At 46.1% G+C, this 24776-nt stretch overlaps 1 protein-coding gene across 1 annotated transcript; it reads left to right on the top strand.

The window, feature by feature from the left end:
• Positions 1–731: 731 nt before the first annotated feature.
• Positions 732–24282, top strand: osbpl1a (oxysterol binding protein-like 1A). Its single transcript, XM_047027814.1, is given in 29 exon segments — positions 732–862; positions 1084–1219; positions 1728–1813; positions 1940–2014; positions 2431–2542; positions 2653–2738; positions 2955–3099; positions 4010–4077; positions 4147–4191; positions 4283–4356; positions 4553–4616; positions 5560–5661; positions 5785–5842; positions 5845–5906; positions 6124–6202; positions 7468–7574; positions 12516–12684; positions 14438–14624; positions 16989–17064; positions 18083–18217; positions 18412–18509; positions 19119–19301; positions 20316–20423; positions 20584–20673; positions 20907–21033; positions 21639–21746; positions 21988–22111; positions 22200–22290; positions 22883–24282. Coding segments are annotated over 28 exon segments (2886 nt in total). The 5' UTR covers positions 732–862; positions 1084–1095; the 3' UTR covers positions 22986–24282.
• The last annotated feature ends 494 nt before the right edge of the window (positions 24283–24776 follow it).

Below are 24776 nucleotides of genomic sequence, written 5' to 3'. Positions count from 1 at the left end.
CATAATTTTACACTTTTACAGTCAATTCTACATCGTCGAGCAGGGCAGCGTTCAAGAGATATGGGAATTCTGCTTTTAGTCAGCTGGTCCGATTATTTTTCTGATTTGTTTAAACTGGCAATCTGAGTGAGACTACATCCCAGTTACACTGTTTTGACGTTAGCCTCAGTCAGACTCGCTCACTGGCAGTGTGCACAATGTTGTATTTCACTCCATTCTACACCAGAACGTCAGGGAGGACTGCCTAATGTAGATACGAGTCTGGTGAAGATAGTCAGAATATCGGATTTCTTTAACCTGTCTGTTTCATTCGTCATTTGCCTGAGAAAGCGACCTCCGTTAGCCAGGCTAGTTTTGCCCGATCACTTGGACAGGCTATTTATTTAAGGGTATCGGGGTCAAGTGACTTTTGAGCATAGACAAGTGAACGTAAATGTATTTGTCCAAAGGCCAAGAGCCTCAAAAAGTTAATATCAAGCCCTGCAATCCAGTGGCCAGAGATATATGGTGACCTGAACGACACTCCAAGAGTAATAGAACGGGGAGAAGTTCGTCTTTTGCAACCCACATGCGCAGTTGAGCCTGCTTACAGTTGTGTGACGTAGGGTGATAATTGGTCTATAGGGTTCGGGTTAGCCTTTCTGTTGTTTGTTTATTTATTTATTTACAGAAATATTCTACTCCATTTACATTTTATAGTGAGAATATTTAACATTGAACAGTTTGTATTCTGTTTCATAAATAGAATCTTATCACGTGTGCACCAAGCCTGTCAACAGCATATCAAATTTCACGTCAGTGTTAACTTCCAATGACTATTTGAAGCGAAAATAAAAAAGTGGCTTCCATCCACTACTTAAATGTAAGTTGTTTGTTTCGATACAATATTGTTCAGTAATGTTTTTACCGAAGTGGTGTCTCTTACGATGTGAAATTCAGCTCGTCTAGTGAATCTCGACCACGATTTTTGTTGCATTAGATAGTGTGCGCGGCAGAAGTGTTGATATACGTTCACATAAGTCCTTATTGCTGAGCCAGCGTCTGAGTAATTATTCTTGTCTGTTCTTGTTTCATTCGTATCAGTAACCATTTGTTATGGATCCTAAGGACCTTGAAGAACAATTACTCTACTATGCTAAAGAGGGCAGGCGCTCCCAGGTTCAGAATCTTCTTCAAATGAGGATTGAGAAGGAGCTCAGCTTGGACATCAACTGCAGAAGTAACTTTCGTTTTTTTCTTACTTTATTAATTCAAACTTTAAGTAAAGGGAGACTGCGGGAGTGTGTAATTGTAACTAATCACTCGACATCTGCACATTGTACCTCGCCACCAGGCTCCTGTTTGGTCATTGACAAAGTCACTGATCTGTAAATTTGCACTACTGCACTGTACTCCATTTAGGTTAGATTAGTGTATTAGGGTTAGTATAGCGTACTATTTATTGTTATCTGTAATTTAGGAAGTTTTAGTGTTAGGGTTAGTATAGTCGTTTATTTATTGCTATCTGTATATTTAGGAAGTTCACTTATCTAAGCTCAGCATAGATGTAAATTTGTTCTGTGTACTTATATGTTATGTTATGCCAAGTGCTTGCGTTGTCTTGTCTTAAGAATTTCAGTGCCCAGTCTAACCTTGTGTTGCTCTGTGCACCTGACAAATAAAAGACTTGAACTTGAACTCTATTTACTTTTCACTGTTGTCCCACTTGTTTATTTCTGGTCCATTAGGTAAGACTAGTGCCACTGTTGGTTGGACACCGCAACATCTAGCATGTTATTTTGGACACAAGAATGTTGTGGAGGGATTGCTCAAGGTACAATTTACAAATTGGCAACAAGGATCCAACAACCTTGCATATATTTCGTAGCTTATTTCGCGTTATTGGAATATTCTGTAGATCCACGTTATGTAATAATTGTCTGTTTGTGCTTGTTTCTAGGCTGGTGCTCATGTGAATTTGTAGAACAACACAGGCAACACACCCCTTCATGAAGCTGCCTTGACAGGAAGAAAAGTAAATAGAATGTTTCATGTTTTTTTCTTCCATTCTGCTGGCGGTGATCAGCTGCAGCCAGGTTGAAAGCCTACAGTAGGCATAGTGGAATATAACAATTGGCCAACACGCTTCTTTTTATCTACTAGTGTTAAATCAATAATACAGTATCCAGGCATCCAGTCAGGTCCTGCAATTGAATACAAAGAGAATGTAGTCAAAATAATAATCAATAATCTTGTGGTGGCTTTGAAAATACTTTATGTAGATAGGCAATTATATAAAAACACAAATAACAAGTAGATAACATATCAGTCCATAGAGAACGTTGAGAGCTTTTATTAACGATTATAATTAATATCGAGTTTATTAAAATATGTAAATAGGCATGGTATATATTCATGAACCTGTCAAATTAACGTACAATACAATTTTAGGAAGTCGTTCTCTTGCTGCTACGATATGATGCTTGCGCCAATATCATCAATGGCACTTCCCAGATCCCCAAAGATGTCACCGAGGATGATGAAATCATTACCATGCTAGAAGGTGGGTAATGTTAGTCGATGATCGTGGAGAGGAGAGCTCTAATTAAATGTCTGTTCTCAGGCTCTGCTGGGCCTTGCCCTGGTTGACAAACACTTGTGTGATCTGCTCAGCGGCAGAAAGAAGAGAGGAGAGGAGGCTGGAGGAGAGGCTCCTGGAGGCGGCCAGGGAGGGAGACGTGGCCACGGTGTCTCAGCTGGTCAGAATCTGAGACCCCTCTCACTGCTCTTAATAGAGACCTCTGCAATACTGTGGAGTAGGCTTCAGGCTGTGGCATCACTCTGACATTCACCCTGTTGTGTCTTTGGAAACTATCTTTTTGCTATAACAAACTATTTTTTTTACTATAGAGTCAGGTGTTCTTTTTTTAAATGTTCTCACCAATAAGGTTTTGATTCTGATTTCCATAACCCAGCTCAGCAGGAGGCCACCTCCCCACATCCAGTGCAGAGACCCAGTGGGAAACACGCCATTACACTGTGCAGCCTACAGGGGGCACAAGCAGTGTGTGGTGAAACTGCTCAAGTGTGGAGCCAGCTCCAGCCTCAAGAACAAGGCTGGTACAGTATCACAATGTGTCTGTTTTAGGAAGAGGATACTTCTAGCATTCATCTAAACCCCTCACAAAAATGTTCGGAAATGTTATTTCGGTTGATTATTTCTCCCCTTCAATAATACCAATTGGTATTGTATTTAATATCATTGGAAAGCCTGATTAGTCACCTTTACAATGAGGTACAACTTGTAAGGATTGTGCATTTGTGGAATGAGCAACACAGCTAACCATGTGGGTAGCGGCCCAAGATTTTTGGCCAAAATCATCTGCAATATTCTTCTGTTGGTATTCACTCTCGTTTTCAGTTGCTTGGTGGATTGGATAATTGCACTTTCCCACAGTAATAAGGAAAAAACAACACATATTGGCAATTTTTACACTTCATTCACTGTCAGGGACCTCAGTAGCATGTGGAAGATCTATACGCAGCCACAACAGCTTGGCACCTCCTCCTCATGCTGGTCACCAGCCTGGTCACACACTGCTGTGGGATGGCATCCCATTCCCCAACCAGGATTTGTCGCAAGTCAGCCAACATTTTTGCCTTGGTCACTCTGGCCCATACAGCATGCCCAAGTTGATCCCACTTGAAGCTCAAAACGAGAGTGACCAACAGAAAAACATTTTGGGGGGGCCACTACCCACATGGTTAGCTGTGTTGCTCATTCCACGAATGCACAATCCTTACAAGATGTACCTCGTTGTAAAGGTGACTCATCAGGCTTTATAACGATATAAAACACAATACCAATTGGTATTATTGAAGGGGAGGAATAATCGACCGAAATAACGTTTCCAAACTTTTTTTTGAGGAGTTTACATACAACTATATAATAAAAAAATTTTGATCTATCATTTTGGCCATGTACATGGACAACGGCTGGAGGCTAATAAACTTAGTGTCTTTGTTTCAGGCCAGACTCCCTCTGACCTGGCCTGCATCGATGACATAAGGCTGGTCCTAGCAGGTGTTCATGACAAGGTTAGCTGTATATCAGTTTTATATTTGAAGTGCTTTGTGTGTAAACTAACGCTCTTCTCTCCTCTGAAGGAAATAGCCAGTGGTGTGCGGACGTTTGAAGGCCTCCTTTGGAAGGTGTGCATTGTTCTTCTTGCCAAATGATACTTGTGATGAAATGTTAAATATCCTACCTTAAACGTAGAACTTCAGGTGCTCTACTCCTGAGAGTTCACGCTTTCTGGGCTGGCGCACCTTTTGGGTGGTGCTGAAGAATGGGGTGCTGTCCTGGTACCCCCGACAGTCGGTATCTCCATCTCTTTTCACTTTTTCGATCTAGCATAATATGATAGTTTATTTTATCATCTCACTCATTTGATGATGCCCTGCATGCTTTCTAAATTGTCTGTTTTCACTTTTGTCTGTCTGTCTGTCTGACTGACGGTATATTTCTCTCGTCTGTCTGTCTCTCTGTCCACGTGTCTGTCTGTCATTTCAGGGAAGATGCAGTGTTGGGTTCTCGGAGGCAGGGCTGCAAGGCTCTGACTCAGTCCTATTGCATGGTAGGCAGCATGGACGGATTAAGAAACCCTGGGCCTGGAGGTTTCAAGGCCCCCTCCCCCCTCAACCAAAAAAAACAAAACATTGGCAAAACATGAATTTATTTTTTGTTGGGAATAAAATTGATATTGTTGTTTAAAAACGCAAAAGTACTCGAGTAATTAACAAAATAAATGACGTTTATATTCCCAAAATATTTGATAGTTATAACCCTTGAGTGTACATTTGTAGCCCACACAACCCTCTCTCTTTCTTGAAAAATGACCATCATAGGCTTAACAATATTATATCTTCAATAAATAATGTGTGTTGAGGGTGCTTAGACACAGCTCTAATGCTATTGTTTTGCACTTGCTTTTTGGATTCCTCCCTACAAAGTTGAAGGGCCCATATTGCATGGAGTACTCAGCCCCTCTAAAGTCCTATAGATAAACTGAGGGGATAAACACTCACTTGAAAGGTATCATGATGGTTTCTTTCTTGTGACATCTTCAAAGTGAATGTTTAGGCTATTCTTTAGTTTAATCAGTAGGACTTTTGGGGCCCTGTTAAAGACATTAATGACTTAAGCCTAGCATATACCGGCTATCGCGCATTGTGTCATATCATCATATCAATACAATACATATCAAGTTAATAACAGCAACGTCACACAGAGACTCTGGGTTATGGGCCCCCTGAGCTCATGGGCCCCTGGGCCTGGGCCCGGTAGGCCCGTTGGTTAATCCATCCCTGGTAGGCAGCAGCAGGGTGAAATTCTTGGTCAACAACAGTAGAACGGTTAGCCCCTCCATGCCCGTCCGTACAGGCCCTACTGTAAAGGCCTGCTGTTGGACTGGCGCGTGTGCTTGACCGTGTACTTTCCGTTCATGTTTGGCATCCCCACAGTCACGTTAGTCCTTCCTGTAGTGCTGTTGTGAATGTGCTCTTTTATGTGTCGTGTAGGTCAAAGCCGGGGACAAGTGCTTCTTCACCCTAAGGTGACTTGATGACACCGTGCTTAACTTGAAAGTTTCTTCGAAAACAGACCCAGAGTCTGCCAGAAAAGTAAGATGCACTCCCTCTACTTAGAGACACTCCTCAAGCAATTACATTCAGTGTTGCTTCATTAGCATGCCAAAGATGGCTTTAGATCTACATTATGTGTGCGTTCTTGTCTGTGTGTGCTAGAAATGGCTGGAGGCGTTGGAGGAGCACGCTGCCTACAGCACCCAACACTGGACTCGCCAGCCACTGACGAGGAGGGGGATGAAGATGACATGTCTCTGAAAGATCTGGTTCTTTCTCTCCAGGTTATCAAGTGTTTTCAGTGTTAACCAACCAAGGTCCAGTGTTCTGTTCTTTCAAAAAAACATCACATGCTGTTGAGGTCCTACTCTGTGTGCATCACAGAAGTGACTGTGACTGGAACCCGTGTCCATAGCATACATTCAACAAATAAAGGACCTTGCGACTAATAGGAATTTGATGTTGACATGAAACGTGAGTCTTTGTCTTTCATTGGTTCAGGTGGCTGAGGATGCCCAGCACAAACTGGAGACGCATGTGTCTATTTTTATGGCCATGGTGAAGAACGAGGAGAGCGATGGTAAGAGATCTCATACATTTGTCAGTGCGTTGTCCATTCAGCAGCGAAGCCACTTTCACATGTGGTGTGTCCTTCTCGTTCAATAGAGCCCTCTCCTTCAGTCCACATCAATGGATCTGGCAGTAATTCATTGGGTCTCCCTCTTATTGCTGCTGAAGCGAATTAACACAATCAATAACCATTCTAACTGTTCTTTTCACTGTCCATTCAATTCAATAATGCTTTATTTGCATGAATGAGTGAACATTGTTGCCAAAGCCATATAAGATTGAACATATCAAATTCATAATTCACATTTCACATTTGTTAAAAAAAGAGAAATAGTAATAACTACAAAGAATTACAACAAAAAAGAAAATAAATATATGTGTATAGAGAAACTTCATAATTATGAAATACATACAGATATTACATGCACTCTGTATTCAAATAGTTATTGCATGTTGTGAATAGAACTGATGAAATGGGTATTTACAGTCAAATTAAAACTAAAATACAAAAATGTCATGCCTCCCGCAGTATGTCTTGTTCTACTGGTTTTCCCTAAGGTTATAGCAGGTTGATACATACTGTACTTAAAAACTGATCATTTAGGCCTTTCTCCTAGTAAATAAACCAATCTCTCTTTATTTTTTACAGTCTCAAATTCCTTATATTTCTTTATTATTTTGTGGAAGTATGTCACAGTGTATGAAGTAAAGTATGTACAGTGGGCAGGTAGCCTGCGGTTGTGTACTTTCTGTTTAAATATAAATAGCATTCTTATTAACTTTTTTAGTGTAACCTTTTTCCAATAATCAATGTATTTTTATGTTCGCTGTTATGCTGTTTGTTTTGGGTTTATGGTGTGGCTGCTGTCTTGAGGCTCTGTGGGGTTTGGTGAGCAGAGCGTCAGGACTAGCTGGATGAGGGGACTCATGGCTTTATCTCTTGGCATAATAGGGCTTTGTGGTGGAGGGTATTTTCATCACTTTGGCTAAGGTGTGGGTAGAATGTAATTGTTCTTTTTTGTAATTCATTTAGTAATGGATACGGTCCTAATTCAGCTCTGCAGGCAGTGTCAATTTGTAAATGTATTTTGATGGCGTAAAAAGCCCTTTGTGCCTTGTTTTTCAAGTAATTTGCAGATTTACATTACATTTACATTTAGTGATTTAGCAGACGCTCTTATCCAGGGCGACTTAGTACAGGGACATTCCGCAGAGGCAAGTAGGGTGAAGTGCCTTGCCATTTCATTTTCTTTTCTTTCTTTTTTTCTTTCTCAGCTCTAGCTGCTCCTCTCCTTCTGAAGGCCAGGGAGACCAGTGAGCTCTCTAGAGAAACCTGTGCAGCCCTTCGCCTCTGTCTGGGCCTGCTCTCCAAACAGGAGGAGGTACACACACCATAATCATCATCATCGTAGTTATCATGCTGTAGTCAATGATCATTGTCATCATCATCGTAGTTATCATGCTGTAGTCATTGATCATTGTCATCATCATCGTAGTTATCATGCTGTAGTCATTGATCATTGTCATCATCATCGTAGTTATCATGCTGTAGTCATTGATCATTGTCATCATCATCGTAGTTATCATGCTGTAGTCATTGATTATTGTCATCATCCAAATTGTCATTATTGACTAAATGTATTAGGTTATTGAAAATGAGGAGTACACCTTAAAAGTTCCATAGTTTGAGTTAGGATAAGTAATTATTTAAAGGTCAGAAAACATTACCTTTAATTAGGTGGGGACCCAATTACAAATATTTTGGTTATCATCTTGTCATTTAGCCAGAAGCCTACAATGCAACTCCTGGAAGACCTCAGACACACTTCCTACAGCAAAAACTCTCAGATTCTCCGATTCAGGAAATGCATCCTCTAAAGTCATATGCACTCCTGTACACTCCTACTGTATAGGCTGCACCTTTATTGGCACAGGAATTTATGGTGAATGGTTATAAAACCCAAAGTCCCCGCCCACTGGTGTAGCTGGCCACTGGTCGGGTAAGGGGGGAGGTTCTGAATAAGCAGCGTGTGTGTGTGCTCGTCCCAGTGTCACTGCTGCCCTTGGCAGAGCAGTTGAACAGCGTGGTAATCACTGGTGTATCTGCGGGAAGGACACAGGCAAGATCCGCTTTTATGCTGAGGTCCGCACTCAGCCTGCAGATCAGTGCACACGCACGCACGCGCATGCTGAATAGTTACCCCCTCTCCCCCCCCCCACACACACACAGCTCAAGGGAGGCACAGTTCGTTCAAAGAAACGGTGGCGCATGCATATTATCGCATGCATTCACACATTACGCACTCGCGCTCTCGTACAGCACACGCGCACGCGCGCAGGCTCTCAGACAGGCACACTTTCAGCAGGCTGCACAGCATCCCGAGTCCGGATAAGAAGATAAGGTGTACCCTCTATTCACACAGGTAGCCAAGCCTCCTGCACTCTTCCTCTTTCTGCTTTTCATTGTCCTGTGAACAACTCGGTCTATTTGTTTTGAAGGCTGCTCCCTGCTGGCTGTGCTGGATCCAGTCTAGCAGGCTTGTACAGGACGTGAAGGTTGTTCAGGAGGGTGAGGTTGTCAGTGTTTTCTGGCGCGTGCTGAGGCGCTCTCTGTTTACTTGTGAACGGTGGAAACAGTGCATGGGCGCATGGGGAGCGGTGCACCCGCCATTCATTTGGAAACTTCTGTAGAAACGTGCTCGCTATTGTCATATCCAGTTACCGTTGAAGAACTACCTGATGACAGCGAAATGTGATTGGAACTTTCCGGTACTTACACGTTCGAGGTTGAGAAGAGCAGCTGTTTTGTTTACAATGAGAGCAGGTAAGGTTGGATGGGATGTGTTTCCTGTGCCACATTCTGGTCTTAAGATACAATTTGTAAGTGCTGTTGTTTCATTGCAGTGTTGTATCACAGCTCAGGGTGAGATAAGGGATAATGGGTAATTGGCTAAATCTGGGATTAGGATGATGCTGGTGTAAAACTAGTGCCCCACACCTCCGGACAGGGTTACTATAGGGAGATTATATCTGTCGTCATTCACTTGTCTCTCCTTTTAGAGTTAGGGCAATAACTAACCTGTCATGGATTTGTTATATATCACATTTATTAACATCAATTCTTCAGTCTTAGATGTGTTGTTTTGCAGATGAGTGTACTCACTGTGCATAATCCCCTGACATTACTGACTATACTTAAGGGACACATTAGTGATTAGCCAACGTTATATGAAACCTTTTGTTTTTACCTCTGGACCTGTGCCCTATGCTTGCATGTCTAAGAGCTACTGGTTTTCAGCTCTCACTGTACGGTGTGAATTACCCTACGTTGAGGTCATGTCAACGCAGTAGCAACCTATCCTGCGACATGGATGTAAAGGCTGGATGCAAAAAGTGTAAAAGGGGCAATCGGTTGCCTCACCCTATGAGGAAGTTTTACGTCTGCCTACGGGTGTTCCAGTCCTGGATCGGTCGCACCAAGTTAATGACAGCGTTCCTATAGGTAGACAGATCTAAGGGGCAGGATAAGGAAGAGGTCTCATTGGGCGATGCTTACCCTAATCCTGCCCTCCCCTCTGCTCTCCCTCCTCAGACTAACCCACTGTTGCTGGCTCTATCCTTGTGAGAGCTGTGACTTAGTAGCCCTTTGTCCTGTCCTGTACTGTCCGTGTCTTGGGTAGGTAACCTTGAGTCGCTTTGCTGTTTGGGCACCAAGGAAGATGTGAGTGTGTGTGACACTTCCAGCAAGGGGCATTTATCTCCGTTTACGGTCCTACACCACGACCCAGATCGTTAGCGAGCGAGTGGGGATGCGTTCCCCAACATGTCCAAGCCAGGCTCCAGGGGGCCAGATGATTGGCTGAACCTTACGAAGTGTGGTCATCTCTGCTTTTTCTGTTGTTGCCTTCAATACAAGCTGGATATCACCATGGAGACGGCGCTGTATGTAGGCCAAGTTGCGCTGAAACTCCCCAGAGGTGTGACGGTGTCTCTCTTCCCCTCCCTCTCTATTTTTCTCTCTCTGTTTCTCCCTCCCTCTCTCCCAACTCACACTCAGACTTCTCACAGAGTATTTGTGGACCTGTCTCGTCCATATATCAGCCTGTTTGCCTGCGTCGGAAACACTTTCCCAGTCTTGTGACTGTCCTGTGTAAGAGGACAGGATGGAAGGAATAATCGCAACTGAGCTCCGTCGTTTCCATTTCCTCTCAGCACAGCGGCAGCAGCCTTCCATCGTCAGTGGGTGTGTTGGAGAGGCTTAATACCGCCTGAACTCCATGTCCATAGGACAGCATGTCACTGTCTCCTCGCATGCACAGACCCTGGTAGTAGAATGTAGACAGAAGGCCGTGACCTCTCCCGTCCTCCCTTCCTCTCTCTGGCTTTCTGTCCATCATCCTCTGCCTGACGGGTCACCGAGGCACTCCCATCAGTCATCTCTCGCTGGCAGGGATGTGGCCCAATGTTCGCCCCCGCACACTCTCCCCCTGATTTAATGCGCACAGCTGCAGCAGTCGCTTAAAATAGCTCTGTGTGTTCTTTGGCGCGTCGATGCAGGGAGAGAGAGGGGGGATGGGGATGGGGGCGCGGGGGGGCGAGCTGGCTGGCTGGCTGGGGTAGTTACGCCACAAAATGTCCGTGGATGGGGCTCTCCACATCCAGGTGCCTCAGATGGCTGGAGCTTGGCTCAGGCTTTGGCAGAGTAGCTAACAGAAGTCAAGTCGCTGGTTAGCGCCTCGGAGCTGGGTGAGCGTTTCCCATGGTTACAGATGGAGGGGGAAACCCTGTTTTAAATACGGGTACCCAGGTCCTTGTGTTAGATGACACTTCTTAATTTTGGATTTGGTCATGTAGGACAAAGTATTTTCACTTTCCATTTTGTCTCTTTTCGTAGCCTTCCGACAATGTCCTGATTCAGTTAGTTCAGATGGATTCATCTCAACCTCGTAGGGTATTGATCTGAACTGTCTTTGAAGCGACGCTGCAGAGCCTTCGTTAGCATATCGATTCACATGAGTCATCCTCACCTCTCTGACATCAGACAAAACCCACTCTCCTAATGATGTACTAGTCCGACTCCAGTCCCGCCAGAACTACCCAGAAAGTCGGTAATTGTGTTTTCATCTTGTGCTTAGTTTAGAAACTTTGACAATGTAGACTCCACATTTTTGTTTGAGTTAGAATGCTTTTGACCTGATGCTTTTTTATAACTGTTACTCAAAAACGCCTGCGAGTAAGGGCAAGATTAGGTGATTGCAATAGTTTTTTAATCATTTTATAATCACCCACAATTTCCTCCTCAGGGAGCGCGTGTGTATGTGTGTGTGTGTGTGTGTGTGTGAGTGTGAGTGTGAGAGAGAGAGATAGAGAGAGAGAGAGAGAGAGAGAGAGAGAGAGAGAGAGAGAGAGAGAGAGAGAGAGAGAGAGAGAGAGAGAGAGAGAGAGAGAGAGAGAGAGAGAGAGAGAGAGAGAGAGAAAGAGACCTTCAGGCAGGATAATTGATGAAGCCTGGACTTTTTTTTGGCTCTGTACTTGTAATTGAGGATATTGGCCTTGCTTTGTAATCTCAGATGCGTGTGCTGCTGTCTTCCTAGGAGACGTCGTCGTCTGCCTTCCCCCAAGGTGACTGTTTTCATTCTGCAGGGAGCTCTACTTGTTTTTGTCACCTGCGTCTTCCAAATTTGGCAGGAGACTATTCCATCCTCCTTATAGCAGCTTGGGATAACACTGAGGCCTTTTGCTGGTTTACAAAATGATTCTTTCTGGCGACCAACTCCTTAAAACCGTTGAAATGAAAATACTTTTGGTGGAGGTTCCAACAGTCTCTTGCATGCAAGTCGTGTCCAACAATCAGGCTTGGTTGTTGTCTCAGTAAAGGACCCACAGCAGCAGCACTGTCAGACAGTGAGGAGCAATGATCCAGTCTGTCCCCTAGCAGCCTGCTCGGGTTTCCCAGGAGAGATAATTGATCCTGGGCTACATCGCTCTCTGAGACTGGGGTGTTTGGTTCCGACTGGAAGAAACCAGATCTGTAGGCGGGGGTTAAAACAATGGCCCTGTCGTCAAGAGCTGCTTCCACCACGGACCACACACCATCTGGCCTTAATGCTGAAGGAAACCATATACCCCCCAAAAACTATTTGTCCATCACCACGGTTTTCTCCAAATTGAACAAGATGTCATTTGAATACAGCATGTGTTTTTGAATGGGAAAATGTGTCCAAACCTTTGACTGGTACTGTGTATAGATACTACGCATTGTGTGTGTACCTGCTTTTTTTGTTCGCTTTTTTAATCCAATGTGTGTGTGTTGTGCATCCCAGGTGTGGAGTCTGAAGTTGGAGCAGGAGGTGGAGAAGAACAAGGCTCTCTGTGAAGCTCTTCAGACCCTGGGTACAGAACACCACCAGCTGGAGCAGTCTGTGTGTCCAAGCCGGAAGTCCCCAACCTTTACCATCCGCACAGATGATGATTTCTACGATGCTCTGTCAGGTCAGCGCACCAATAAGCTCTCTAAATATACCTCAGGGAGAAAAGTTTGATGTTTTGTTCATATTCTTTTTAAATCATACGACCACCTACCAGATATGGCTTGTGTTAAACCGTTCATCTCTGATGAGAAAACAAAGTCAAATAGTTTGACGTTTCGTTCATCACTTCCTGGTTGTCACAGGGTATTTAAAGCCACTTTCCCGGCATGTCTCTCAGTGGACGGTGCTGTGGAGACACCTGTGTGTCTCAGCTCAGACACCTCCCACCACACCTTCCTCCTCAGCACCCTGGGGGATGCCGGAAGCTTCTTTAACCGTCAACATTTGTTACCATTGAGGTGTTGGATGTGTGAGTGTGTTGATACGCTTGCTTGCTTTGGGCATGTGTGTTTTTCCCTCGTGCAAGGAGCAGTGTTTGGGTCCATATGGGTGTAAGTGCGCGTGTGGAATCACAGTGTGCATCTGTCTTCATGTGTGCACAGCTCCTTACTCCTTACAGTCTGTAAATATGGATTTTCCAACACAGACTTCATCACAAGCTACCAGCCACATGATGGCCAGTTCCCCCTGCCCCCCCCACCCCTCCCTCTAGGACCCCCCCATCTCCCTCTCAGTCTCTCCTTAGTCCCAGACTCCTGTCTAATGGCCAGTCCGATCACTGTTTTACACAGCTGATTAACCAGCCATCAGCTGCTACACGGCCTGACGACCTCCATGTTGGGCTGAGATTGCCCTTTGATGTAATGTGACAGTGAAGTACAGTGGAAACTTGTCACCTTTTTAATTATACCCCAAGGTTAATGAGTGAGCAGTTTATTCTAATTTGTCGGCTAAGCTGTCTGCAGCTCAGTATACTGTCCAAATCTAAATTAACTTCAGGAGGCTACCGAACCCTGAAGATGTCTGTGCATTATGCTAATGTAGCTGTCTCAGAAAACTGTTCATACTGTGTCTTCACTATAATTAAATGCATGAAGCATGGCAGCCGACAAAAGTGTCTTGGCACTGGTGGTTGCTATGTACCGGACATGAGTGTGCTGTCTATTTACGTGTTTTTGAAGGATCTCTGGTTCTAGGATTTTTGCATTATTTATACATATAGTGTTGTGTGCTGGTCAGAGTCTCTTTGTGCTGGTCTCTTTCTTTTTCTCTCTTACTTTCACTCTAGTTCTCTTTCTCCCCCTCTATTTCTCTCTCTCTCTCTCTCTCTCTCTCTCTCTCTGTCTCTCTCTCTCTCTCTTTGTCTCTCTCTCTCTCTCTGCTCCCTCTCCATCTCAACACTCATGAATAAACTCTTGCCTCTTGCCTGAACAGCTATTTTCAGTTGTTTACAATACCACCCGGGTGTTTTGTATGCAGCCCTGCACTTGGGAGTGTAGTGACACAACCTGCCCAGTATGTAAGCGGACATCTTTACTCTCATATTGATGCTGACCTCCCCTCCCCCCACCCCACCCTCCTCACCTGTGCTGTCCCAGCGAGCAGAGCATCGAGGGGAGGGGCCGGGGCAGAAGGGGGCGGAGTAGTAGCCAGCTCCGGGGTGTTGTAAGTACGTACAGCGTCTGTTTGGCCTCTCACTGGAAACAGATACCCTCAGGTGGAGGTTTGGCCGGCTGCAGGGAGGAGGAGCGTCGAACGCTATCATCATCGGGAATACTCGAGGCTGCAGTGTTCGGAGGTGACGTTTGGGCAGTTTGTCCGTGGCATGATTCCGGTCTCTGGCCTGTCTCTGCCCCCTCTCGCCCCCCCTGCAGAATCGGGTTCGGACGTCTCTGTGAGCGACTTCCTGTCCGTGAGCAGCCAGGCCTTTGAGGAGGGGAGAGAGCCCCCCCCGTTCAGCAGCCTCCGCCGCCGTCCCAGCACCCCCGGGGGCACCGCCGACATGTCTGGGGAGGGGAACCATGGCGACAAGGCCCAGTGCAACGGAGTCAAGAAGCACAGGTGGGACCTCGCTCCTGTGGTGATGTCATAAGCTTGTGTTGTTGTTTTTTTCCACTGCACACAGCTTGTTTATTTGCAAAGCCCTCATCTCAGGGTTAATATTTTATGTCTGCGCTGTTTGTGACTGTTCAAGTGTCCCTCCACAAGCCTGCTACACTAGAGCGCATCTTTCCTAAGATGCGACTAGCAACAGTGATAAAGCAGGAAGTTGGTCAGCAACTTGAATCCTGTAATGTTGCTAAAGTACAAGATTGTTGATGAAGATGACTGCATGGCTCTCGATCAGGCAGTACCAGCCTGCTGGGTGTAATGTGATAGCACCTCTACTGTCCCACTGCCTGGTTCCGTTACCAGGTATTATTGTTTCAGAAGCCAAGCCCTAGAGACTCTGGACTGCCTTGTTATTTTCCCCTAACAGAACCACAGTAGATTATCCTCCACAGCAACACTTGGTTTGTGCCTTGGGCCAAAAACAAAACACTCGTTGGAGTTTAAGCAATTTTTTTGGGGGGGGAAGAATGTTGTTAGTATATTGAATGTTCCATGGCCTTTCTTTCTTAGTCAGACCAGTAACCCTTGAATAATTTAGGCTGCATCAGGTTAGAGAGTCAGAGAGGGGAAAAGGGACTGCGGGCAGAGTTTGTGAGTGTGTGTGTGTGTGTGCATGCACACGTGTGTGCTGGTATGTGTACTTAAAAGGTGTGTGGTGGGGGAACATGTGAGCATCGACACATTGTTGTGTGGGTGTGTGTGTGTGTGTGTCCGTTAAAGATTGATGCGGACTGTGTTCGAATGTTATTCCCCATGTCATTCAGAGCTGAGTGCCCCAGGGTCTCTGTAGATCAGTCTTGTCTGTGGCAGAGAAGCTTTGAAGGTCCCTCCATAGGGGGCTGGATATGCAGTTCAGCACTCACCCGGTCAATAAACAGCAGTCTCCCACACTCGGGAGAAATGCATTGATCAAGGCTCACAGAAAGTCATGGGATGCCCATTTTCCCCACTTTATAACTCTTAGGAAGGATGTTCTCTGACAACACAAACTGATAAGTAACATGGCTGTCATCCAAAGTCAGGGAGGCATTTCAGAAAAGTTTGTCTTTATGAATGACCAGACTCAAGTGATATCAAGGGGAGGAGGTGGGATTAGGGAGTTGTTGGTGCTGGAAGAGTAGGTGTGTGCGTATGTGTTTTTGCACGCGTTTGTGTGCGTGCGTGCTGTGTGTGTGCGTTCGTGCTGTGTGTGTGTGTGTGCGCGCGCGTCACGGCTGACATAAGAGCTGGGACACACGCATGCATCACTGGCCTGCTCGTTGCACTGTCGATAAGGGAGGGTTCAGATTCAGCCTCCTCTATTCCCGCCCTCCCTCCCTCCTCAGTGTGTTTTCAGTGTGTATCTACTTCAGTGCTCGTCTGTGAACAAGTATACCATCGACCTCAGGCTGGCACACCTGGTCCACAGGCAGGCTGCAAAAGGGGATGTAACCATCCACACACGCACACATCTCACACACTACAGTACATACAGACAGGCACATACAAACATGCACCCAACTTTCCTACGAACACTCACCCACACATTCATGAGTATTGCATGAGGCTTTAAGACTGCCATGGATAGCTGATTAACTGTCGGGTGTCAGGTAACTTTGTTTCCAAACGGCAAGGTGTAGCCGGGTATCTACTGCACACCGCAAGCCCTAACACTGCTTCCCAACACTGCTCTTTGACACATACTTAGAATGACACTTAATAGGACTGCACGATTATTTTATGCATCACTCAAATACATTCTGTGAAGGAGAACAGGCAAGAGGATGAAAAGAAACGAGGGCACATAACGTATGCATGAGATCCACTTCAGACGCTGTTCGTCTACAAGAAGGGATCTATCTAATCAACGATAGCCCGGAGTATCCAGAAGGAGGAAGAGAGACACTTATGCCCTCTCTACAACTGTACATCTATGGATTTTAGATTCAAATACCATGACAGGTGTTGAGCTTGGTTCTTGACAGGCTGATGGCTCTCTTGAGAGTCTATTGTGATGATGTCCAATGGGAAAGATCAAACTCAACATTCTCACATTGGAAGCCTCGTGTCATGCAGATACATAGATGTTATCATCCATAAAGGGGAATTAATTTTGCTCACATCAGTAGCATACTAACAGACACAAATTAAATAAACACTGCAGCACAAAATATCACGGTACGAAACAGAAGAGATCATTCTAAAAGCAAAGACTTTGAAAACTAAAGCAATGCTTTCTACCAGCTCTGGGAGTGCGTATGCATGTTGGTGTGTTGAACTGAGTGATGACCGGCCCGTGTGTTGATCGGTGTCTGCTCGCTCTCCTCCCCCCAGAACCTACCTGCCCGCCTCCATGTTCTCCAGGAACGACGTCAGCATCTGGAGCATCCTGAAGAAGTGCATCGGCATGGTGAGCAGGAAGGCACTGATGCCTGTCTGTCTGTCTGCCGGCCGGCTTGCCTGCCTGCCTGCCCGTCCGTCTGACTTAACCTACTGAAATGTAGGTAGCTATCAGCTACATTTAGTCATTGAGCAGACGCTCTTATCCAGAGCGACTTATAGAAAAGTACAGGGACATTCCCCCCGAGGCAAGTAGGGTGAAGTGCCTTGCCCAAGGACACAACGTGATTTGGCACGGCCAGGAATCGAACTGGCAACCTTCTTATTAATAGCCCGATTCCCTAACCGCTCAGCCATCTGACTCCTCTACCTCTGTGGAACTCTAGGCCCTGCTAGTGGTCATGGGGATGGGGTTGGTCTGGACACAGCCCTGCACAGTGAGCAGAGCACACATCCAGTGGTGATCAGAAACTGTCCCAGAGAACCCCCCCCCCCCCCCCCCCGCTGGTCGCTCACTGGGTTTAATAGGACTGTTGATCCTATAATCCTCATGTTAAACGGGACTAATGAATCACCCTGATCCTGAACACCCATTCACCCTAGGCTACAGCCAGAGTGAATTGATTGCATATGAAAGTTTGGTTTCAGTGCCTTAATTAGAACTAACGTTTTTTTTTATCATCTGTTTCCATTTCCGTTACCAATGAGTAGTGTCTTTGCTTGCAGCCTAGCCACTTTCAACACATGTTTCTAAGGGTTATCATGGAGACTAGATCTAGCACCTGAACAAAGTGTTAGTAGCAGTTGCAATTACATTCATTGTAAAGGATGTCACTGCATGAGCTGAGTTAAGGGTATATTCTTCTACTTCTGACTGGTTTCTCACACTCTGTCTCTCTCCTTCCCTCTATCTCTTCTCTGTCTCTCTCTCTCCCTCTCTCTCCTTTCTCACTCTCTCTCTCTCTGTCTATCTCTCTACTACCTCCCCCCTCCTCTCACTCTCTCTCTCTCTGTCTATCTCTCTACTCCCTCCCCCCTCCTCTCTCTCTCTCTCTCTCTCTCTCTCTGTCTGTCTCTCCCTCTCTCAGGAGTTGTCTAAGATAGCCATGCCTGTTATCTTCAACGAGCCCCTCAGCTTCCTGCAGCGTCTGACAGAGTACATGGAGCACACGTACCTCATCCACCAGGCCAACGCCGCCTCCGACTCAGTCGAGAGGATGAAGGTCCCCTCCTACCCTCGTCACACCTGTCATCTTCAAACTGCACTCAAACATACAAGCCCTATATGCATGCTGCACCCTCCAGCTGCTTCGCCAAATCCAATGGCCATGCTTAGCCTACTTATCCATGTATGGTGATTATAGATATTTTGCTGGCACACATAATCACTGTGGTGTGTGTGTGTGTGTGTGTGCAGTGTGTAGCAGCGTTTGCTGTGTCTGCTGTAGCCTCGCAGTGGGAGCGGACAGGAAAGCCCTTCAACCCACTACTGGGAGAGACCTACGAACTCATCAGGTAACCCATTCACCATGAACTCTCCAGAGTGTGCGTTCTTCCTGTTGTGAGGGAGGAGTTAAAAAAAAAAAAATGATAACGTAGTTAAGGTGGCAGGCGTGTGTTGTTAGGCGGCCGCCTTAACTGAAAAGTGCTGCGGGAAACCCTCCTGTCGTGAGGGAGGGGGTGTGGACATCTGTGTTTAGGTATGCATGTGGGTTTTAATATACAGAATGGAGGTGTGTGTGTTTCCTTATATAAACATGTACACTTGTGTGTGTTTGTGTGTGCATGTGTGTGTGTGTTAATGTGCATCAGTGCGCTTTTGTGTGTGTTAATGTATGTGTGCTTGTGTGTTGAGCTGGGATAGGTCATGTTTTTCAGAAGCCCTTTTTGTCATATTTGCTTGATAAACCAAATAATCCATTTGGACCGAATGCATTTATTGGACAGAATTCGGACCGAATGCAATGATTGGATGGGCTACTACTTGCCTGTCTACCTACCTGCCTGCTTTGCACTCATTGCCCGTTACCGTAGTTTTGCACATTTCCATAGACACAGCACACACACACGATTGAGTATGAGGTAATGGCTTGCTCCCCCCCCCCCCCCCCCCCGGTCCCTCAGAGAGGACCTGGGTTTCCGCTGGATGTCGGAGCAGGTGAGTCATCACCCCCCGGTCAGCGCCTTCCACGCCGAGGGCCTGAAGGAGGACTTCCTGTTCCACGGCTCCATCTACCCCAAACTCAAGTTCTGGGGCAAGAGCGTGGAGGCCGAGCCCAAGGGGGTGATCACCCTGGAGCTGCCCAAGTGAGTGGAGAGAGGGGTGGGTCACATCAGGGTGGGGGCAGATGGAGTCTGTGTTACACCGTGGCCTAACTGGATGCGACGCGAGCGACGGGACGCAAGCGACGGGACGCAAGCGACGCGACTCAAAGCAGTTTGATTGCCTGGTTTTCTGTTGGAATGTCCCGACTAGACGCAAGATGTTTTGGCTGAACTTTTTGTCGGACGCCCCGTTTGTTTTTATTGTTAGTCGCTCGCGGTGAAAGCTCTGTAGCGCATGAAGTCATAGTAACGTGGTTGGTGTACATGACGTAACAGAAGTGAATTTGACGGATTCAGTGTGGACAGAGAGCGTCCAGTGCCACGCGACAGTCGTACGCTCGCATCCCAGTTAGGACACGGTGTTAGTGAAGGAGAGGATTTGGGAATGTGTGACTAGTAGTGTGTTTCTATGGTCATTGGTGATGCTAGTACTGGCATGGTCCTCTAGCTGTGTTCGCTTCACCAGCTGATATCACTCACGTAATCAACCACGGGTGTGCTAACTGAAGGTCCAGGCCTTCCCTTTCAGATGACTTGAGTACTGCAGGCATTCACAGACCTGGACACACATGCTCACACATCATGCGTTGCTAAGTACCTGCATACCATGCAACTGCTGCCACCTTCCACCTTCCCCAGGTCATCCATACTGTCTTCTGTATCTTCTGTATGTCACTACAAGATGTTAACGCTCTGCGAAGCCTTTTGACTTGCTTGTTAAAAGTCTGTACATGAACCCTTTCCTGCCTGAGCCAACAATCAGAAAATTCCATTTGGTGCTAGAATATGTTATGAATATGCATATTCATATTGACATGGATTTTCATATTAAAAGGATACACAGAGACAAACCTATTTCCGTTTCAATAAAGGGTTAAATCCACACTTGTCTTGACAGAACTCGTGTTACAAGCATCACACATGATGCAAATGTGTCTCCTGGGGTATTGATTGGACAGACTGTATGTAAGTGCATTGTGACGCTCGTCTGTGCAGACATGGTGAAGCTTACACCTGGACCAACCCGACCTGCTGTGTCCACAACATCATCGTGGGTCAGCTGTGGATAGAGCAGTATGGCAACGTGGAAGTCATCAATCACAAGTGAGAAGCAGTGAGCGTGCATGCGAGAGGGAGAGGGGGGAGAAGGAGAAAGAGACGTCGAGCGAGAGACAGAGATGAATGTTTGAAAGCCATGTCTGTCTCTCTTTGTGGAAGTGGGGGAAAGATGGCGCGGTAAAGGCTCTCTGTCTTACTGTGACAGGACCGGGGAACGTTGCAGCCTGACATTCAGACCTTCCGGCCTTTTTGGCAAAGAGCTGCACAAAGTGGAGGGCTACATTCTGGATAAAAGGTATCTGCAACACGTGAAAGCGCAGAGTTACTGTTTTGTTGAATCATGTGTTAGTTTGGCCGACTCTGCTGTAACCAAAAAAGAGGGCGCACAATGGTCTTGAGTTTGATGCAAACAGTGTTTCATAGTTGAAGTTACCATTTTGATAAACCGCTGACTTACTTCTGTGTGCATGTTTTTGTGTGTGTGTGTGTGTGTGCCTGTGCGTGTCTGCACACAATATGTGTGATCAGCAAAAAAAAGCTGTGTGCCATATATGGCAAATGGACTGAATGTTTATACACAGTAGACCTGGCCTCTTTTGATGCCTACAAGAAGGCTGACAAGAAGAATGCAGAGGAGAAGAAAAGCAACACCAAGGTTTGAGCACTGAAGGAGCTCTCCATCCTTTCTCTCCACAGACGTGGTTAGATATCTACCACATTGTTGTGTGTGAAGGGGATTCTGCCTCTCCATTCACTGAGAACACATGTTGAATTGGTAACGTGCAAGATCTAAGTTTTAAAAAGTATGATTTGTCTCAGAATACTCTATCCAAGTATTCATTATTATTTTTAACACAATTCCTTGTGTCTGTTAACATACTTGGCCAACAAATCTGATTCGGATTCTTCATTCATTCAAAGTGACTTAGGAAGGTACACAATTCACAGCAGATATCCGTGCATGTTCTTCATCTAGACAGCCTTGTTGATGCTAACCCGTGTAGCGCTAGCCGTGTGGAGAGCTGTGGGCCCCGGCCCCGTGTACATTTACATTTAGTCATTTAGCAGACGCTCTTATCCAGAGCCACTTACAGTAAGTACAGGGACATTCCCCCCGAGGCAAGTAGGGTGAAGTGCCTTGACACAGCGTCATTTGGCGCGGCCGGGAATCGAACCTGCGTCCTTCTGATTACCAGCCCGATTCCCAAACCGCTCAGCCACCTGACTCCCTGTGTAACCCCAGGTGGTGTGTCTTCTCAGGACGAGGAGCCAGAGGAGATGCCCCTGCCGGATGCTGAGACGGTCCAGCTCATCCCCGGCAGCGAGCTCATCTGGAGGATATCACCACGGCCAGAGAACTCTGCTGAGGTGAGAGAAACAGAGAGACCAAGAAGGATAGAGAGAGAAAGAGAGAAAGGGATAGAGAGAGAGAGGGGGGGGAGAGGGAGAGAGACAGAGAGGGGTAAAGGGAGAGAGGGAGAGAGGTAAAGGACTAACGAATGAGAGGTAGAGTGCGATGGAGATGGAGACCTGAACGATTGTGCAAGATTGAAATTACACACTTGGCTGGGGCTTAACTCAATGTACGTGCTCTGTCTCTGTGTGGCAGTTCTATGCCTTTTCCACGTTTGCCATGCAGCTGAACGAGCTGGAGAAGGACATGGAGGGGGTCATCCCTTCCACAGACTGCCGCCTGCGGCCAGACATACGCGCCATGGAGAACGGAGACATCGGTACCCGAGGAAAGCTTGTATCCATACGTGAATTACAGTTTGCAGTTGAACATGACTAAGACTGGCGCCCCTGTCACGTATACCACAGATGTTGCGAGTGCAGAGAAGAAAAGAGTGGAGGAGAAACAAAGGATGGCCAGGAAAAACCGCTCCAAGTCCAACGACGAATGGAAAACGAGGTAAGCGTCCCTGCTCCCCCCCCCGGAGCCTCCTCTGCTCCTGCTGGATCGAAACGCAAGCCACGCTAAAAGCTGCTCTGCTTTGCTAACTGCCTCCCCATTTGTCTTGTGGGACTTGGTTTACCCTCCCCCCACCCCCACCACCTCTCCTCCATGCGTTGTCCATGAGAAGGAACCCAGCACTTGGTCCCAGGTTTGCCTCTTTTGATCCACCCTAGTCTACTGTGCTTTTGGTTGTGACGTAGTCAGTGCTGCACGACACTGCCCCCCTCAGGACAGATTGTCAATCTGCAGTCCAATGTGACCTTACGAAACAGCACGCTAGAGAGGGCACTCAACTAATTATACTCCTGTCGGTTCCATTTGACAGATTGAATTATCATGCAAATGAAATGCACTGCGTTGAGTGCGCACATATGCTGTGCTTCCACATCTGCATGCAGGTCATCATTGGACTGTTATCTTGGTGATGTGTGTGTGTGTTTATTAGTGTGTCCGTGTATGGTGCATGCGTGTACGTGTATGAGGAAGAGTGTGAATATTACCCTGTCAAGATTATTCATAGAGAATCTGACTGTGTGTGTGTGTGTAGGTGGTTCCAGCAGGGGCCTAACCCCCACAACAAGGCTCAGGATTGGCTCTACTCCAAAGGCTACTGGGATAGGACCTACTCCCAGCTCCCCGATATTTACTGACCTCCAACATGCTCTCCATCTCTGTTCCCAACGTCATCCAAACCTCTCTGTCTCTCTCTCCCTCTCTCTGTGTCCCTCTCCCTCTCCCTCCCTGCTGTTTCCATGGACCACACCTGCTAGAACTTTAGACGGCGTAACTTTGCTTCAAAAGTTTCATTGAAGGGGGGAGAGGAATGTTCTAATAGATGGGATGGAACCGGCCTTAAGATGGACAATATGTCCTCAACAGGATCAATGGCTGTCGAGCTTAGCTGAGTGAAGCTGATCACCAACCATTTAGCTGCTACCACACAGCCTGTGTCATACTCGAAGCACAATATTGAAGTACCCCATGCGCTTGTTTGTAAAAAGCAAAGACTTCTAATATAGAAAGATTAGTAGATTGTATTCTTCTAATATAGAAAGTAGATTGTATTAATCCGAAATATTTTATTCTACAGTGCAGTTTGAGATGGAGTGTTTTTACTTGAATGTGCATAATCACGTTAAAACCCGAATCAAGGAATAAAACCCACGTCATCTCAGCCCCTTCTAATGCATCACATGCTGCACCGTCACTTAGGAAAGCGCAGAAATGGCATCTGGCATCCTAAAAGCATAGAGCTTTCAGCTAAGTGTTTGAACTACTTCCTAGATATGTATTTACTGTAGTGGCTGATTGAGGAAAACTCAGGAGTGTTCAGCTGCCTCAGTCTCAGTATCCTGTTCTGAGGCATTGACATGTTTTTGTAAATGAACAGAGCTGTTTTATTCCTTTCTGATACAATGCAGTGTATTCATGATCAAAATAAGAAATTTTCTGTCTCTAGAGGACTGTATTGTACCAAGAAGTCTGGCTTTTGCTTCCACGAGCAGTTCAGATGACTAGATTGTGGTTGACACTTGGCTCAATAATGAATATGATATGCATTTTTGTGTGTGTAAAAATTCTCCTCTCTATAGTAAGGTCCTTTTTGGCTATTCTGAGAAATAGATACTGTACTGCAGAGTTGTTTGAACCGCTGTATGTAGCACCCACTGATTACACACACTCCACCACTAGACTATGCAAGCCACCAGATGCACCCTTAAACACTGACACATTTCTGCTTCATACCCATGCACTGATCACATTCCCATCTTCAGTTGTGTGTAGCTGCTGTAGGTTCTGTAAAGAGGATGCACTTGTAATATAGGACAGGGTCGTGGGCCCGGTCTGTAGTCCCTGTGAACGCACAGTTTTATCTACTCAGTTCTTGTGTATATCTCAATTACAGAATAAACTCATTTCTATTGTTGCTAAATAAAAGCTTAATGTTAACTCAAAGAATGCATCTGTCTTTCTTATCTTGTTACCCAGACCCTAGGTCCTCTGACTAGTCCTGAAGAAAGTGTTCAGGAATTGAATCTTGACGATATTGTCTATGAAATGAGTCAATGAGCGGGCAATGTTGTCAGCAGCAATAAAGACATAATCAGGACAGTTCTAGATGACTCCAAGTTTAATAAGAGGCTTTGAAAAACTGCAGATAAGCTCGCCATTGCCAGCAGCTAGTCTCTCTGGCTGCTAGTCTCTCTGGCTGCTAGTCTCTCTGGAGGCTGATCTCTCCGGAGGCTGGTCTCTCTTCCTCCTCATTGGGCTGGGATACGAGCACACGGATCAGTGCTGGAGAGACCATTCGGCCCTCCTCACCAATCAGGTATTCTATTGGAAAGGACAAGGAGAGGAACCCATGGGGGCTGTCCCTCTGGGATCCTGCAGGCTGATTGGTCCTCAGCCCAGAAGGCTGATTGTGGCCAGTGAGAACTGTA

The sequence above is a fragment of the Hypomesus transpacificus genome, chromosome 10 (genome assembly GCF_021917145.1).
Source record: "Hypomesus transpacificus isolate Combined female chromosome 10, fHypTra1, whole genome shotgun sequence".
Lineage (NCBI taxonomy): Eukaryota > Metazoa > Chordata > Actinopteri > Osmeriformes > Osmeridae > Hypomesus > Hypomesus transpacificus.
Note: the sequence above shows the minus strand (reverse complement) of the source record. Positions and strands in the feature narration are given on the sequence as shown.